We start from the raw sequence: 19,379 nt of genomic DNA, 5'->3' as shown, positions 1-19,379 counted from the left end.
TTGAAGGAGGCGCTCAAAACTCGCCTCAAGGAATCGAGTGGAAATCTTAAAAGAAAAGCACAGGAGAAGATAAGCAGCATGATGAAGGGATCGGGATATAAAGTAACTACAAAAAATTCAGCGTTTCAGTTTCCCCTCGGCATCCACGACAGTCGCGTCGCAGTTCGTAAACGTCGTCGTCCTCAAACGGACAAAAGGAAATCGTCATCAAAGATCAAGAGGAAGAGAATAACGAACAAAAAATCATCGAAGAAGAAGAAGAAGACTCGTGCTGTAAACAGAAAGTCATCTACCACCACTGCGAGACAACGTGGTCGTCGAGTCAGCGTCAAGAAACGCAGCGTATCCGACATATTCTCTTAATCGTCGCGCGCGCACACACACGAACCGAGAATTCAAGGAGCGGAGGAGAAGGATAAGCATGTCTTTTCTTCACACGCATTCAAACGAGTGTTTAAAGAGCGAGCTCGATTTCTTCACATTGCCGCCCACTCAAACTAGTATCGAGAGCTCGCAATGGATCTATTACAAGCCCATAACCTCCCTCGGGGACGACGCACCTATAGAATTCGTCATACCCGGACACGGAGAAGACTACCTGGACCTCACGCACACCATGTTGAGTCTTCGCATACGCGTAGAAACTTCTCCCCTAGCAGGCGGAGGTGGCGACGGCCAAACAAGTACACCAGGTGGAAGCGCGTTCAAAGTAGGCCCTGTAAATCATTTACTGCATTCCATGTTCAATCAAATCGACGTGTATTTCAATCAAAAGCTCGTCTCACCCCCAAACAACGCTTACGCGTACCGCGCGTACATAGAGGCGTTGTTAAATTATTCTTCACCCGCAAAAACTTCCCATCTGACCTCTTGTCTGTGGGACATGGATACCCCCGGACTCATGGACGCACTCGTAGATTCAGAAACACCAAATCCGGCTCTCGTGAGACGCGCTCGTTACATTCACGAGGGACACGCGCTAGATCTCATAGGTCATCTTCATTGCGACGTTTTCAATCAGGATAAATTTTTAATTAACGGTGTGGAAGTTAGAATGAGACTCGTTCGTTCGAAGGATTCGTTTTGCCTTATGGAAAATCGATCGACGTCGAAAATACGCATTTTAGACGCCAGTCTGCTAGTGAGAAGAGCAAAAATAAGTCCTGGCATTTTACTCGCGCATGCGAAAATGTTGAGCCAAACTACCGCCAAATATCCCCTTACGAGAGTCGAAGTTAAAACATTTACGATTCACGCGGGTCTCGTAGGAGAATCGTTAGACAATGTAATACTCGGTCAACTGCCGAAACGGATAATAGTCGGTTTTGTCGATAACAGAGCGTTCAACGGCGATAGAAAATTAAACCCGTTTAATTTCAAAAACTACGGTATAAATTTCTTTTCGCTGTACGCCGACGGTATACAAATTCCCAGTAGACCGCTACAGCCGAGCTTCTCGAAAGACGAGCCACTCTACGTCGAAGCTTATCACACTCTCTTTTCGGGAACCGGTATACACTTTTTGAACGAGGGTAATTCTATAAGTAGAGAAGATTACGCCGAAGGATTCACACTTTTCGCCTTTGATCTTACACCAGACTTATCAGCCAATTTTGCCGGCCATTGGAATCTTGTGAAACATGGCAGTTTACGATTGGAAGTGCGATTTGAAAAAGCACTTACCACAACCGTTAATTGTATCGTTTACGCCGAATTCGATAATGTTCTAGAAATCGATTCCACTCGTCAAATTATCGTCGACTTTGCCGGTTAAATGACAAATGTCGACAAATAATATTTCACAGCTTTACACGGTACATGCTTTATTTTTATCCCACCACTACTTATTTTACCCATCACATTTTCCTGCGTAAAGTCCTGCGAAAAGAGAGAGAGATTCAGTTTCACTCGAGACACGGACGTCGACGCTTCGCTTGAAAAAAATAGAGAGTGCATTTTGAACTATGGATCTGGTCATCGACATACAAGGTTTCCGTGATGTCAACGGAAAGTTTATTCCGAAAGAAGTCGCAGTTGTCGCGAATAACGCAGCGATCGCCGGACACTGGATTGTGGCGCCTCCCTATCCATTTGACGATCTACCCGAAAAGTCAAGACGTGAGAATAACTGGCTTTCGCGAAATTATCATGGAATCGAATGGTTCGATGGCGAAACCAATCTCAAATGTTTCACGCTACATCTGCGAGAAATTACGCGACAAGTACGCTACATCTACTGCAGAGGTGTGGAAAAGGCTCGTTACTTGAGTCAACTACTTTCCAGAAACATATATAATCTGGAAGAAATTTCTCCACCGTTCAAAAGTTTACCGGAGTCCCGAGAGTACAGTCAACGCTGCTCACATCACGGATTTCGTGTTTCAACTACGGACAAAATTGTTTGTGCGTTACGTAACGCTTTCAAGTTAAAACGCTGGTTAATCTTGCGAGACAACAGCGAATGCAGCAGCAGCAGCAGCAGCAGCATCGACTCGAGCTACGATATTATAAATCTCTCACACGTAAATTTGGACACAAGCGACGACGACGACGAGGGTGAAAAAACCGATGGTAACATCGCTATAGAAATAAAACAGTTGCAAAAAAATAACGAGACAGAAGAGAAAGAGGAAGGAGAAGTAGCAAAAGCCTATTATTCAGTAGCGGGCGTAAGAAAAGAATACATCTTCAATAACGCACCGATACATCCGTCTCTATCCAAGAACACTAGTGCGACAACTCCAAAAGAGGTAAACCCCGAAATTATACAAATAATTCCTCTCGCGCGATCACCGCCTCGCTGTGTAAAAAATGAACTCGCAAGAAATCTTACATGCGTTGCATCATCTCAGTGTCAGATTTGCGGGTGTCTATCCTGCCGACAGACTGCCGAGGGTGTGGACGAGGTCGACAGCCATCGTCGCTAACACGGACGATCACGATCGGCCCGGCCAACATTGGGTCGCTTTTTACATCGACGAACAAGGAGCAGGAACGTATTTCGATAGCTACGGACTACCACCTTTGGACTCCAGATTCCTCTTACGTCTTCGTCGAAATTCCACTATGCATCAATGGAACACTACGACACTACAAGGAACGCTCTCTCAAACTTGCGGACAATACTGCTGTGTATTTTTATATTATATGTGTAGCGGTTATAATCTTTGTCAGTTTCTTAATCTGTTTAGCGGCAATTGCGAACGCAATGATCGCTTGATTGTAAAATTATTTCGTAAAATTTTTCTTCATAATAAAAGCGCATGCGTAAAACCTCACGTTGAATGCTGTCATGTTCAGGCGTGTACTTTTAAGAATAATTAAAAAATACTTATTCCCCGTATCAATGTATTATTTTACGTAATAAACATTGTTTGTATCTTCTCAACCCCCTCCGTCTATTTATTCATTCCTTTTTCTCTTACGTTAAAATAGTTGCACCACGTCGTAAAGCGAACCTGTCCGTTCCTGTTTTACAACCTTGTTTCCGCAGGAAATAAGTAATACATGAGCAAATCTTAGAAACCAAGCGTATTTGTTTATTTCGAAAACTCTTTGTCTAGACCCAAGTCCTAAAAAGAACACCGTCATAAATTATAAAAATCCTTCGATACAAAAAAGGGTTGGATTGCGTCACGTCACAAAGCGAACCTGTCCGTTCCTGTTTCCCCCTCCCCTCGAGGCAAAACGCTCTTAAAAATTCTACTTTCTGTTTTTGGCATCTTAGCATCATATCCTTTTTCGAGCTTAGCGTCGTCTACCACGTGCTCCCACCAAAATGGCGCTGGCCGGCTCTTCCGCTATTTTACCGCGTGACTTCAGCGTCGTCCGCCACGTGCAGGCCCAAAAAGACGCTGGACACTTTAGGCGGGAGAGCCAATCAGACGCTGGGTAGGTATGGGGTATCCAATCAAAACGCACCATTTAGTTACTATTTTGAATCCGACATTTTTGTTTCGTAGTCGTCCACCACGTGCAGTCCCAAAAAAAGTCACTAGGCACTAGACACCTTAGGCAGGAGAACCAATCAGACGCTGGGTAGGTATGGGGTATCCAATCAAAACGCTCCATTTGAATCCGCCATTTTTGACTCGTAGTTTTCCACCACCTGCAGTCCCCCCAAAAAAGTCACTAGTCACTAACCACCTCAGGGAGGGGAGGACCAATCAGACGCTGGGTAGGTATGGGGTATCCAATCAGAACGCTGGGTAGGTATGGGGTATCCAATCAGAACGCTGGGTAGGTATGGGGTATCCAATCAAATCGCTCCATTTTACCCCCACCCCTCACACGGCAGCCAATCAGAGAGCTCCGAGGTCACGTGGGCAGACCGTCTGGGCCACGCCCCTGGCGCCGGAGGGGTCGGTGGAGGGGGTTTGTTTTGACGCCCCATACCTACCCACTTACTACTAATGTGGAAGAGAGCTGACAGGAAAGCTAGATCGGAATTAATATTATCGATCCATCCTTCTCAACTTCCTCAGGTACGCAATTTAGAAACTTTCTCGCGAGGTTTGGCTTAAATTAGAATCTATTTATGCGTCTCGAGGTCCAGCTAGAAAAGTAACATTTCTTAAGCAGCTAATTCTGCAACGTATTGTTGCGCCCGTGCCGAGACGCCCGGTAGAAGCCCGAAAAGCAGTCGCAAAGCACTGCGTGACGTCGAGCCTTGACGACCAGCTGTTGCGTTTGTTTGTTTACTTCTGTCGTCTGTCAGATTTTCCGCCGGGCCTTCGAACCGTTCAGACGTGTTCATGAGCCATTGTTCTATTACATTACTGCATTAAACAAGTTCTTTTTTATTTGTGAGTGTTTATTCCCGGTAACGGGATTGCGCGCCGCGTTGGCGAGTGAGTGCGTGAAAGTGTGTGCTGCGAACGCGCGGTCGAGCGCAACAGTATGTCTGATAGCGAGGATGTCAGGGACTACATGGCCAAATTCTTTGATGCTGTCGATAAGTTATCTGCCATGGAGGTCGAGATAAATGGTGATTTACTATCCATAATGCTTTTGTACAGCTTGCCACCTACATTTGACGACTTTAGGGTCGCTATTGAGTCACGAGACGAGCTTCCGCCTGTTGATGCTCTTAAGGTTAAGATACTAGAGGAATATGATGTTCGAGCTTAGTCATCTGTCGATAATGTCGTAGGAGGACTGGCAGTAAAGAAAGGAGTGAAGCCTCGTCCGAAACGGAAAAAGGTGAGAAGTCAGTTATCTGTCGGTAATAAAGATAAAGACTCAAAGAATAAATCAAGCGGAATTTACTGTTACAAATGTGGTTTACCTGGTTACAAGTTTCCAAGTTGTCCAACCTGTAATAGCTCTGAAATGCCTGATAAATCTAAGAAAGAACTTAGCTGTAATGCCTACAAATAAGCCAAGTGCCCATGCTGTGGATGATTCATACTTGACTTGTCATACTGTTTTTCATGGAAGTCATCAGATTTCGAGCCACCCTACGAAGTCACGTAATTGGATTTTGGATAGCGGGTGTACAGCTCATTTGTGCGGAGATAAGAGTCTTTTCAGTTCACTTGATTCGTCGAGGAGAGGCAGACTCAGTTTAGCGAGTGAAGCTTCAACTACGGTTGAAGGAAAGGGAGCAGTGAAACTGCCTGTTTCAAACACTCATGGTCATAGATTAATTGAACTTCAAAATACTTTATTTGTTCCAGATCTCAGAACCAATCTAATGTCTGTTGCAAAAATTGCAGATAAAGGTAGATCGGTAATTTTTAGAAACGATTCTGCCGTGGTTGTAGATCAATAGAGGACAATTAAAATGGAGGCAGTACGTCAAGGCGACTTGTACATAATCAAAGAAGATAATGATTACACCGGTATTTCAGAGGAATCTCAGACTAATTCAGAAGACGAATCTCAGACTAATTCTGCTGTTTGGATTTGGCACAATCGTCTTGGACATTTGAATGCCAAGGATTTGTTCAAGGTTATGACCGATCAAGGACTGCCTTTACCATCAAAGGTGGAAGTTGATAGTTTGGAGCGATGTGAAATATGCTTAAAAGGAAAGATGACTGCCTTACCATTCCCTAAAGGAAATTCTAAGTGCACAGAATTATTAAAAATAGTGCACGGCGACGTTGTTGGCCCACTACGTGTACAGTCTCTAAACGGTGCTAGATGGTTTGTTACTTTTATAGACGAAAGCTCCCGATGGTGCGAGATATATTTCCTCAAACAGAAGAGTGGAGTAACCGAGGCATTTAATATGTACAAAAATCTAGTGAAAAATCAGACTGGAATGAAGATAAAAGCCATGCAATCTGACAGAGGCAAGGAATATTGCAATACTGGATTGGAATCGCTGCTGGAAACCAATGGGATTGAACGGAGATATTCTGTTGCTTGCACGCCGCAACAAAATGGCTTAGCGGAGCGCATAAATCGTACCCTATTGAATATGGCGCGATGCCTTTTAATTAAGTCTGGATTGCCTGCAAGTTTTTGGTCTGACGCCATAGCAACTGCCTCTTATATAAGAAATCGGTGCCGAACGAATACCTTGAACGGTATGTCTCCATATGAGAAATGGACAAGCGATTCTCTGGACATTAATCATTTAAGGACTTTTGGAGCAGAAGTTTTTGTCCTTGATAAACCCCTAATAAAGATAAGTTCGCGCCTAAATCTATGAAGGGTATATTTATTGGTTATCCGCGTGAGACAAAAAGTTACAAAGTTTGGTTACCTAATGAGAAGAAAGCTATAATTAGCCGAGATATTAAATTCTTGGAAGATTCACGTGTAGATTCAACTGATAAACAAGAGATTTGTGAGTTACTCCAAATACCTGAGCATTCAAAGGAAGTCGTGGTAGATTCAAGTACACTTAAAGTAAATGATAATCTTCTTGTAAATCCAGGTGAAGAAGAGACGGATATTGAAGCTGCATCGCAGGTTCGGCAGGGAAGTGTGCTGAGAACACCATGTAAGCCAATGCAGAGAGGAACTCCAATTCAGGAGGATAATGCTGTTAGAGACGAGTTCTTTAAACGTGCTCCAGGTCGACCACGTTTATTACATACAGGTAGACCAGGAAGACCCAGAAAACTTTATAGAACAATTAGTACCATTGATCAGGACGATGCTGGTTTGCCGGATGAGGTCGAAGGTGATGATGACGTCTTCGTTGATTCACAATCTGACCCAGAAGCCAGTTTTGCTGGAGTTGCTGAGGTGTCCTTTGATGATGCCTTGTCCAGTGATGAGAAATCTGAATGGATTAATGCCATTGTAGCTGAAGTAGAAAGCTTAATCAAGAATGATACCTTTGAAATCATCGAGAAGCAGGAAGATCAGAAAACAATCGGTTGTCGAGTTGTGCTGACAAATAAATATAATCCGGATGGATCTATTTCTCGCCGAAAGGCTCGTATCGTTGCAAAAGGATATAGTCAAAAATATGGTATTGATTATCATCAGACCTTTGCACCTGTTGCACGAATGGAATCCATCAGACTCGTATTGGCTCTGTCAGCAGAATATGACTTGAAGGTTTGGCAATTCGATGTCGTTACTGCTTTTCTGAATGGCTATTTGGATAAAGAGGTTATTATCGACGTGCCGGATATGCTGAAGATCTCACTCAAAAGGTTATTAGTGACCGCGAAAGCCACCGACCCCGTTGTAAAGAGACGAGCTGAGAGATTGTTGAGTGAATTAAAATCAGGTGGTAATGCCTGTAGACTCAATAAAGCTTTATACGGATTACGTCAAGCAGGCAGGCAATGGAATAAACGCCTGAATAACAAGTTAAAGAAGATGGGTTTGGTTCCCACCGAAGGAGGACCTTGTTTATATCAAGCACATCGTAATGGAAGGATATTGTTGCTGTTGATCTATGTAGATGACATTTTAATTGCTTCCAGTGATGATGACTGGGTAAGTGAGATAAAGCAACAATTAATGGACGAGTTTCAGATAAAGGATCTTGGCTTGGCCAAGAGCTCCTTGGCTTGAAAATTCATCAAAAGAAGAATGAAATAACCGTTTCTCAGAAAGGATACACCATTGACTTACTTACAAGATATGGCATGGAAGCTTCTAATCCAGTGAGTACCCCTTCAGAGATCAACTCAAAGAGACTAAAGAAAGAATTATCCACCCCGATTAAGGAGTCTTACCCCTATCGTGAATTGATAGGTGCTCTAATGTACCTGTCTACTTGTACAAGGCCTGACATAGCCAACACTGTGTCGAAATTGGCTCAATTTAATATAAATCCTAGTAAGGAGAATTGGATCTCTGCAAGGCGAGTATTGAGATACCTTGCCGGTACATTTGATCTCGGATTGTCGTATAAGAGAACCAACAAAAACTTGATTGGATACTCGGATGCTGACTGGGGTGGATGCAGTGTGGACAGACGATCTTATACGGGATATGTTTATCTACTCGGAGACGGTGCCATTTCTTGGAAATCACAAAAGCAACAAACCGTTGCACTTTCGTCGACCGAGGTTGAGTACATCAGCATGACAGAGGCTGTTAAAGAAGGTATATTTCTGCAGAGTTTACTCAAGGAGTTAAGTCTTTTTCAAATGGCTGATGTCACACTTCATGTTGATAATCGTGGAGCTCAATACCTGGCCAATGACCACATGTACCACCCACGAACAAAACATATCGACATAAGGTACCACTTCATAAGGGAAGTGATTGCAAATGATCTCATGAAGCTGGAGTATGTACCTACAGATCAGATGGTGGCCGACTACCTCACCAAGGCTCTGCCAAAGGATGGACATTGGAACTGTGCATGGGAATGCGGGCTCACATGGATCTAAGGATTCCCCTTGCCTTTTTTTGCCAAAAATTGTTAGTAGCGTTCAAATTAAGGGGGCGTGTTAAGATATTCAATTTTTCCGCTTATTGATCCACCATATTGATCCACCATATTGTTCTACCATATTGATCATATACTATGTAGCATTCACACCTCAGAGTACATACACATGCCTTTATATTTCTCTGTATTCGACCATCGACTCCATACGATCAGAGCCTTACTTCTGTCACGTGAATCAATTAATAAAACAGGCATCGTGCATAAAACACGCATCTCGAGATTTTTCGTATACCTTTGAAACCACTTCTAATAACTACTGGCGATATTCAACAATAACTCTTTATTCTCGACACAGTATAAGACACCGTATATAAGACACATGTGCACGCGATGAGCTCAGACTATCGTCTGTCGCTTCGTACGGCGTGCGCGCCCGCGTTGCTGCGCCACGCAGTGCCCTCTGGAAGGGCGCGAGTGCTCTACTCGCACAAAGCATCTTTCCAACAAATTTATTTATTGAAAATTTATAAATAAGTTGTCTGGATAAACCTCTTTTTTTCTCTTTCTTTCTTTTTTTCTTTTTCTCTCTCTCTATCTTTTTTTCACCCGATCTATTAAATTCATTTTATGTTTCTGTTTCTAACGCTCAGTTGCCTTGCTCATATGCTGACTTCACTTCTACAATTGCACTGGTCACTCGTCCATCTCAGTGTCCAGAATTTGTTTTCGCTGTTCGTTTTTTGGACGTTGTCTGAACGTTAAAATTACGACGTGCTTTTTTTATCACTTTCCCAACGTCAAATTCGAAACAGTTTAAGTCCTATTACCCGACGTTAAGATATTTAACGTTCGCCTGACGTTATACTCTGCACTACACTTTTCGAGCGACTTCAATACGTAATTCCCAACGTAAACCAACGTTTTGTTATCAAACGTTGTAAAACGCTAACGTTGTAAAACGTCGCCTGTGGTCATTTCTGACTGACGTTAAGAAATCGCGAGAAATGGTAACAAATTCTGCCTAAATGAATGTAGAGCAGATTACTGCTGCATCAAGCGGGCATCGTCGACGGCAATTCGCGGCGTCGTGCGTGAGCTACGAGGACTATGCGACGAATGTTGACGATCCACGGCCGAACCGGTCTATCTCATCTCACGCGGTTATCGTCGCGTCGTCGGGAAACAACGCGCGCGCGCCGCGCGATTCACAGCTCGAGAGCGCGTTCGCTCGGCTGCACGGCTGCCATAACCATGCTCTAGATCACCATATAGATGGTATTGCATAGGTCGGATTTGGTTAAGATATACGACTCATTCGCAAATCTAGTATATAATTTTTAACTAATTGATACTTTATCGACATGTTAAGTCAGTTTGGCGACCTTGTTAAGACTTTTAGTCAATATAGGTACAATTTTGCCTACAGTGGTATACTACTTAGTTTGGAAAAGTCTGAAAAAATTAATTATTTTATACGAGAAGACAAATTTTAGTAGAATTTATCGCACCTTTTACTACGTAAAGTTTGATATAGTGTGGAACGCTGACTTCGCCATTTTCATTTCTCAAAAAGGAAGGCAAATAATCCGCCATTTTCCTGTATATTTAGATTTATATTTTTTAACGCACTTTATTAACAATTTAAAACATTTATATAATATTTGTTGTTAAGGTTTTTACAACATATTTATCTTAAAAGTAATTTTGATGAAAAAAAAAATTAAAATCTACACTTTGGAAAATTTTAGTTATTTATTAGAATATTTAGTAAATTGGAATATTTTAGAAAGGATTCGTCTAATTTCGACTTATCATTTCCACATTTATCAATAAAGTGAGTTTTGTTATACAATTTCAGTGCTGGGTTCGTGTATTTATGGCAAAATTACAATAGTATCAAAGACTGCGCAAACTATATTTTTCCTATAAAGCCATTTTATTTGTGCCAAATTGATAAGTACGTATTATGATACATTTATTACACCAATGCCGTCATATGGTTTGAATGGAAGCACGAAAACTACACCTAAAATGTACGTTGTGAAAAAATAACCTCAGGTCTAGCAGAGTGTACAAAATCAAAGTTTACATACCAACGTTAAAACTGGTGGAAAAAATGTAACCTCAATTTAACTTATATAAGTCGGATTCCAACGTTGGTACAACCTAAATTTGATTCCCCAAATTAGTGCAAAAGAGGGTTGAAACGACGTAGCGAAAAAGTTGGATACCAACGTTAAGTGTGTTTATCTTAACGTCGGGCGGACGTCAAAATGCTGCTTGGGTTATTTAACCGCTCATTAGAAACTTATTTATTTTCGTCTCCGTGGAAACAAGCGCTTATCCGCCCTCTTTCAAAAATTCGCATTCCGTCATCTCCGTCTGATACGAGACCGATAGCCAACCTGCTTGAACTTTCTAAAGTTCTTGAAAGAATTGTTGCCTCACAGATCATTGACTACTTAATCGAGCATGATCTCTTAAATCCAAGACAGTCTGCATATCGACTATGTCATAACACTCAGTCTGCACTACTTCGCGTTTGTGATGATATCAAAGAGGGAATTGACAACAGACTTTTCACAATTATGATCCTCTTTGATTTTAGCAAGGCATTTGATACTGTTCCACATCTTTGTCTGCTCACTAAGCTTAAAGCAATCGGTTTCTTTGACGCTGATTGGCTATCTACGTCGTCGGGCGTCCCTCAGGGTTCCGTGCTCGGCCCACTATTATTCTCTCTCTTTATTAATGATATTGGTAGCGTCTTGTCGCATGCATTACATATGATGTTTGCTGATGACATTCAAATTTATCTATCATGCTCACCGGCCGACATTCTTTGTGGATTAGAGTTAATTTCTAAAGATGCGAACGCTATTTTTAATTATGCTAAGCCGAATGTCCTTAAACTGAATCCTGCCAAATCAAAAGTGATTATTTATAGTAGTCAAGCATATGTTAGGCATATCAATGTTTGTCTTCTACCGTCTATTACTGTAAACCAAGTACCTCTTCCTTTTGTAAGTAAAGTGAGGAATTTGGGCGTTATGTTCACGTCTACTTTCTCTTGGAAGAAACATATTTTGCATGTCTCACAGCAGGTCCATTATGCGCTATACAAACTAAAATTCAATAGAAACTCTCTTTCCACTAATATAAGAATCAAATTAGTTACATCATTAATTATACCTCATATTGACTATTGCTGTCTTGTCTATCATGGCTTGAGCAATGAGTTGAATACTAAATTGCAAAGACTTGTAAATTGCTGTATTCGGTTTATTTATGATATTAGACGTGATGAACATATAACGCCATACAGGCATCGACTGGGCTGGCTCTCTGTTGAAAATAGAAGGCTTTATTTTTTTGGTTGTCAAATGTATCGTATTTTTTTCTTACAATCTTTCTTTACCTTAGTGAGCTTTTCACTCTTCTTGACCCGTCGCTAAGGAGTTCTGACCGTCTTGGTGCCTTATCGCAAACCTTTCATATTCCGACTTGTAGAACTGCCACATATATGCACTCCTTTCGTTTTTCCTCAAATCGTTTTTGGCATACTCTTCCTACTAGTATAACATCTGCATCTTCCATCGCATCTTTTAAAAACCTTCTTCATTTATTTTTGCTTGCTTTTGAATCTGGCTGATAATCTGGCTGATGCTTTTGGCCTTCTTGCGTCAACTATGCAGCGCAATGATATCATTGTCTAGTCGAGTATCTAGTTCGTCGCCTTACACATATAATTACCTCAGTTGGTTGCGTGCGTAATTCTAAGTTAGTTTTTAAGCCTTACATTCTATATATTTCGTTACTTATTAGTTCTTGCTTTGCGAATCATGATATTTCCTGCTACTTATTTTTAGTACTATATCTTGCTACTATTGTATTATATTGTTTTATTTACTTTTGTTTTTGTTACTTTTGCATTTTAGCTTATGCTTGGGCATAAATAAACCTAATCTCTCTCTCTCTCTCTCTCTCTCTCTCTCTCTCTCTCTCTCTCTCTCTCTCTCTCCCTCTTTCCCTCTCTTTCTCCCCCCCTTCCCCCTCTCTCTCTCCCCCCCCCCTCTCTCTCTCTCTCTCAGCAGAAGCAGACGTGTGAAACATCGCTCCGTAAAAGTGTTAATTTTTGAGTGGTTTAGAAGTGAGGGAGAGTGTTAAAAAGTTGTATAACGAATATCTGCATAGACCGGGGGTAGCCATGAGTGTTATCTAGCCGGAATATGTTGATACATAGACACGAGAACTGCATTTTGTACAGAGGTCATCGAAGCCTTGTACGACAGGTAGACATTGGCGACGAACACAAAACGCTGACGTGTGAAAGTGACGTGTTAAAGTGACGAGTCAATTAACTGTCTCTGCCGATATTAGCAGAATGAACGAGGAATACGCCGAGTATCGATGCTCGGCATGTAAGAAGGCGATAAAAACGGAGGTGATAGCATGCAAGTCCTGTGCTAAGCTTTTCTACCATCTAGGTTGTGTATCTAAGCACAAAATTTATGATAGAAACCGCGATTTGGTGTCGTGTCCTGGCCCATTCAATAAGTTAATTATTAGTGATGGTGATAAAGTAGCTCATATAAATAAAGCATTGGCAGCAGCAGGAAGAGCAACGGCACCTGCAAAAATGAGTCCGGCGCCAAGCAGCGGGAATAAAGTAGCAGCCGCAAGTGGAACAGAGGATATTGATAGAAAAATTGATTGGCTTGTAAAAACAGTGAAAGAATTAAAAGATGAGGCAGCATGTAAAAAGAGATCAAGTCAATGATAAAAGAAATAGTCCGTGAGGAGATGGGAGGCATTAAACAGTAAATAGAAGAATTGAGAAAAATGTTGACGCAAGAGGCATATGGACCGTCAAGTGGAGCGACAAGAAAATATAGCGATGTGATTAAAAAAAGGAAGGAAGAAAATATCTTGATTATAAAACCAAAAGTACAACAAGAGAGTGAAATTACGAAAAAAAACAATTAAAGATAAAATTGATATAACCAAAATGGAAATAGGAATTACCAAATTAAGAAAGGGAAGTAAAGGAACAGTGATCTTAGGATGTGAGACGGAAGAAGAGAAGGATAAACTAAAGACGACGGTACAAGCGGCAATGGGCGAGGAGATCAAGGTCTCTGAGCCACAAAAGAGGAAACCAAAGATTAAAATAATTAATGTTGGAGAAGAAATGAAAATGGAGGATGATAAACTGATAGATACAATCAAGAAGCAGAATAGAATTGGCGAAGAATCCTGTATGCACCTAGTGAAGAAAATATTAAGAGAAAAAATAAGGATACTGAGCAAGGATCCGTAATAATTGAAGTGGATGAAAGCACTCATAATTCACTAATAAACAGAGGAAAAATAAATTTAGGATGGCGAAAGTGTCTTATATTTAATTATATTAGTGTTAGAAGATGTTTTAAATGCTGGGGCTATTACCATATTGCCAAGAATTGAACGAGACAGGAAACATGCTATAAATGTGCAGAAAATCATAAGGCGAATGAATGTACGACGGCGAAGAAGAGGGGTGTAAACTGTACCTATAAGAATCAGACGTACAACTTGAAGATAAATGTTGAACACGAGGCGCTGGATTCGGAATGTCCGACATTTAAGAAAGTATTGGAGGAAGAGAAAAAAAGAGCCGGCTGGGAAGATGCAAAATAGCAACTACAGGGAGAAGCAGAATTACTCTGGTATACGAATGCACAAAGCTTCTTGGCGCATAAGGATGAAATTCAACATCAGATTATGAAGAGGGTGAATCCTGCGATTCTAGCGTTATCCGAGACTAGATTGACTGTAGAAAGTGAGGGCAGTGAGGTCAATGTACCGGGGTATAGGATAGTTAGATGTGATGCTGAAAATAGAAACACAGGAGGAGTACTGTTATATATATATATATATATATATATATGTAGGTCTGGAAGTATGTTCCGGGACTTTTATTTTTGATATCGGTATATTCCGGGACATTTGGCAGTTTCCAGGACTGTCCTGGAAAAAATTGATGTCCTACGGCATTTTTCGGGACAGTTTTTTGAATCTGATTACATATATATGCGTTATATTCCAGGACTGTACATTTCAAAAAACGTAAACAGTCCCGGAACATACCTCTGGACCTACATATATATATATATATATATGTTAGGAATGATATTAAATTTAAAATAGTTGATAAGAAAAAGATAGTGTCAAATTGTTGGTGCGTGGTGGTAGAAATAAAAGAGAATTTGTATAAAGGTATGATAGCAGTAGTGTATCATTCGCCGAGTGCATCAAATGGCGATTTTGTGAGATTTTTGGAAAATACGGTTGAAGATCTAATAATAAAGAATGACTGTATAGTGATAGAGGACTTTAATATAGATATAATGGTAGATTCATTTTACACAAAGAAATTATTAACGGTAATGCAAAACCTAGGGATGAGGCAATACGTTGATTGTCCAACGAGAGTTACAAAAGATAGTCGAACAATGATAGATTTAATTTTTTCGAATAAAGAAATAAAGGTACAAGTGAATGAGAAACCGAAAATAACGGACCATGCATGGCTAAAAGTAGAATCTAATATGAATAAAAAGAGAAATAAATATAAAGAATTTAGAGGCAGGGACTATAGTAAATTTAATGTAGATGAATTTCTTAGAATAATGGAAGAAAGAACTGAGCAAGGTCAAGGGCTAGATATAAGTATAAGGGCGGAGAGATTTGTTAATAGTATAGTAAGTGTAATGGATACTGTAGCACCTAAGAAAAAGTTTAAGATTCCGAAAATATGGGAAGGGAAAATGTGGTATTCAGATGAAATTAGAATAGCAGCAGGTAAAAGGGATGAGGCTCACAGTAGAGCAATAAGCTCAGGTAAAGAACAGGACTGGGGATTTTTCAAGAATGAAAGAAATGCGGTAGTTAAACTTATTAGGGCAAAAAAGAAAAAATATTATGAGAATATGATAGATAATAATAGGAGTGATCCTACAAAAATGTGGAAAACTTTGAAAGAATTAATTAAAGGTGAGCAAAAGGGTTCAGAGAACATTGATAATGTAGATTTTGAAATATTAGAAGACATAGAAGAATGCAATATAGCTGATAAATTTAATATATATTATGTAAAAAGTATTAGCAACATTGTGCAATCTATTAGTAATAAGGGGATAGAAGGCACAGGTAGGAGACCTATTTATGTAATCGAGAATAAGGGAATTATGAAAAATTTTGAGCCAATTAGTGCAAGTGATCTGGAACAAATTGTTAGGGAACTACCACGAAAGAATGGAACAGAGGAAGGGATAAATAGTGATATACTGAAAATGGTGCTACCTGTGATAAAAGATGAGTTTGTAGGGGTAATAAATGATTCGCTTAAGACAGGTAATTTTCCAGAAGGATGGAAAACATCCACGATAATACCGATACCAAAGGTAAACAAACCAAAAAAAGCGAGCGAGTATAGACCGATCAATATGTTACCGATATATGAAAAAGTATTAGAGTTAGTTGTAAAAAATCAATTGGAAAAATTTCTAGAAGACAATGAAATAATAACCGAATACCAATCGGGATTTAGGAAACAGCAGTCGTGTGAGACAGCAATTCAAAGCTTTATCGAGGAATGGAAGTTGATAATTGAGAAGAAAAAAATGGTGGGGGTGTTATTCCTGGATCTTAGGAGAGCGTTTGAGACAATAGATAGGGTAAGATTAGTGGAAAAATTATATCAGTATGGAATAAGAGGAGTGGTACTGGAATGGATAATATCGTATTTAAGTAATAGAAAACAACAAGTTAGATTCAATGATATATGTTCTAAAATAATTGAGACAGTATATGGCGTGCCACACGGATCAGTATTAGGACCTCTATTGTTTATTTTATATATAAATGATATAGTTAAAGTCTGTCCGGAGGGAAGTATATTTAGATTATTTGCAGATGACACGACCGCAAGTGTAACAGGAGAAAGTTGTGAGGAATTAGAAATAAAACTAAATATGGTGCTCGGTATACTTGAAGAATGGATGAATGTGAATATGTTAAAAATGAATGCAGATAAGACCAAATATATGATAGTTAGAAATATAAGGAAAGAAATAAAAACAGACATAATAGTAAAAAGTTTGGATGGAACTATAATTCAGCGTGTCGAGATAGCGAAACAACTGGGTGTAATGATCGATAGTAAACTCCGTTAGAAGAATCACTGTGATTATATATTAAAAAAAATAGGGAAAAAAGTGAGTTTTCTGAATAGAATAGGAAATGATATATCGGCGTACACTAGATGTACTGTGTATAAGTCTATCATAGCGCCTCACTTTGAATATTGCGCAACGATGTTAATAGGCATGGGTGAGACGCAACTGAATCGACTGCAAGTGGCACAAAACCGTGCCATGAGAGTTATACTGCAATGTTCGCGATATACAAAAGTAGAATTGATGCTGCAAACCCTTAAGTTTATGAATGTAAAACAGAGGCTAATGTACAATGTATGTATTTTTATTTTTAAGATAGTAAGAGGCATAATGCCAAAACATTTAAATAATAGGATAGAAATTGTAGGAGATGTGAGTGGACGGCAAACGAGGCAGACTGAGAATATTAGAATTCAATGTCGCAGGACGAGAAGCGCACAGAAAAGTATATTTTATGAAAGTTTAAACATGTATAACGCCCTGCCGATAAAAATTAAGCAATGCGAAAGAATTGAACCTTTCAAACGTAGGTTAAGAGAATATATTGTACCTCATGTAGAGGAATTAATTTAACGATATTTTATGTAAAAAAAATAGCCGAGAAGGCTAATAAAGCTCAATTAATCAATCAATTTCTCTCTCTCTCTCTCTCTCTCTCTCTCTCTCTCTCTTTCTCTCTCTCTCTCTCTAGCAGCGCCAAGTTTTTTGACAAGAAAAATTTATGTATTTTAATAAAATATTTTAATGTTGTACTGTTACCTCTGTAATTCTTTGCGATGCGATTAAATCTTTTAAGATACATATATAAACTTTGTATTTAAATACCTTGTATTTCCTTGTTGGGTTTAAATATTTTAATAAAATATTTGTATTTTGCATTGTTACTTTTGTAATTTTTCACCTCGAAAAAATCTAAGTAACAAGTGGTAGACCGTAATCTTTGTATCTCGAAAAATACACTGAGAAAAAAAATTGTTAATCCCAAGAAATATTTAGTTCAATATGTTTAACTAAACATTTTAGTTATAGTTAACTAAATATTAGTTGTTTCAACAATTTATTTCGTATTTTTAATCAAGAATTAATTAATTCAGCTAATGTTCAGTTAGCTAACTAAAATGTTTAGTTGAACGTATCGGACTAAATATTTCTTGGAATTGACAAATTTTTTATCTCAGTGTATGTTCTCTCTGTAGTTGGCGCTGTAATTTAAAAAGAGATATTATTTCTTTTTTGTAATTGTAATAGATCACTTGAAGCACGACTCATTTTTGATAAGGTAACGTAATTTTGTGATATGTATCAGTTGAGTTATAAATTTTTTGAAATAAAAAGACTATTGCTTCGGTTTTTTCGAGATTTTTTAAGATACAAAAATTACGTCTACCACTTGTTACTTAGGTTTTTTTCGAGGTATGATAATATTACCACTTTGTTTTTTTTTTTCGAGGTAAAGATACTACTGCTTAGGTTTTTTTCGAGATTTTTCGAGATACAAAGATTACGTCTACCACTTGTTACTTAAATTTTTTTAAGGTATAATACTACCACTGTTTTTTTTTTTTTTTTTTGGAGGTAACAACATATACACTACTATGCGTGTACTTAGGGCGCGTTTCTTTACCTTTTTTTAAAAAAAGGTAATTTTGTACGAATATCACGCCTTTTCGTAATATTACGCATTTTATAAACAGTATGTACAGGGTGTTATTTCGAAGTATAATACTATACCACTTTGTTTTTTTTTTGAGGTATGTATATGGGCAATTCTCCACGTCAAATCGGACAAGATTTGATCTTGTATTTTTTAAATTGATTGAAACTTTTTTTACATAAAATATACATAAAATAAGCAGATACGTTTTTTTTTGTTTGCCCAAAAAATTTTTTTTACAAATGTTATGAACAATACAATTTTCGTCAAAAATGAAAAAGTCATCTACTTTACAAATTAATATCTCTGGTTATATTTGTCGTAGAGAAATATTCAAAAACCATTTTAAAGCTAAGAAGGCAATCTTTGAAAAGAAAAAATAGTTTAAGTTACAAAAAATTGCAAATTCCAATTGTTATAAGCAATTAAAATGTTTAATTATTTATTCATTAAAAAGTACATTTTAAAAATTTTTTTAAATAATGCTATCTTATTCTTTATTTCATTCTGAAAGTACACATATTCTTTTTTATGGAGAAACGATGGATTCTCTATTTTTTATATAATTTTAATGACTGAAGCGCCGCGCCGCGCCCCGTCTTTTGCGTTTATCTTTATCCAAAAGGCATATAAAATATTATCAATCTTTATTTAATTAGTAAGTAAATCATCAAAAAGAACAATAAAAATT

General features: G+C 38.8%; 1 protein-coding gene and 1 pseudogene across 1 annotated transcript; both read left to right on the top strand.

Moving 5' to 3' along the window:
• Window positions 1-421: 421 nt before the first annotated feature.
• On the top strand, window positions 422-1,774 carry LOC143896483 (uncharacterized protein F54H12.2-like). The gene has a single exon (XM_077404383.1). The coding sequence runs from the start codon at window positions 422-424 to the stop codon at window positions 1,772-1,774; it is 1,353 nt and encodes a 450-aa protein (XP_077260509.1).
• Window positions 1,775-8,060: 6,286 nt separating this feature from the next.
• Window positions 8,061-8,813, top strand: LOC143896481 (uncharacterized; annotated as a pseudogene).
• The last annotated feature ends 10,566 nt before the right edge of the window (window positions 8,814-19,379 follow it).

The sequence above is a fragment of the Temnothorax americanus genome, unplaced genomic scaffold (assembly GCF_048541705.1).
Source record: "Temnothorax americanus isolate GAGA-0224 unplaced genomic scaffold, ASM4854170v1 Scaffold186, whole genome shotgun sequence".
Taxonomy (NCBI): Eukaryota; Metazoa; Arthropoda; class Insecta; order Hymenoptera; family Formicidae; genus Temnothorax; species Temnothorax americanus.
This window is presented reverse-complemented; position numbering and strand designations above follow the sequence as displayed.

Bases quoted from the DNA above. Each gene is read 5' to 3' on its own strand.
- LOC143896483 (XM_077404383.1), top strand. From the start codon at position 422: ATGTCTTTTCTTCACACGCATTCAAACGAGTGTTTAAAGAGCGAGCTC.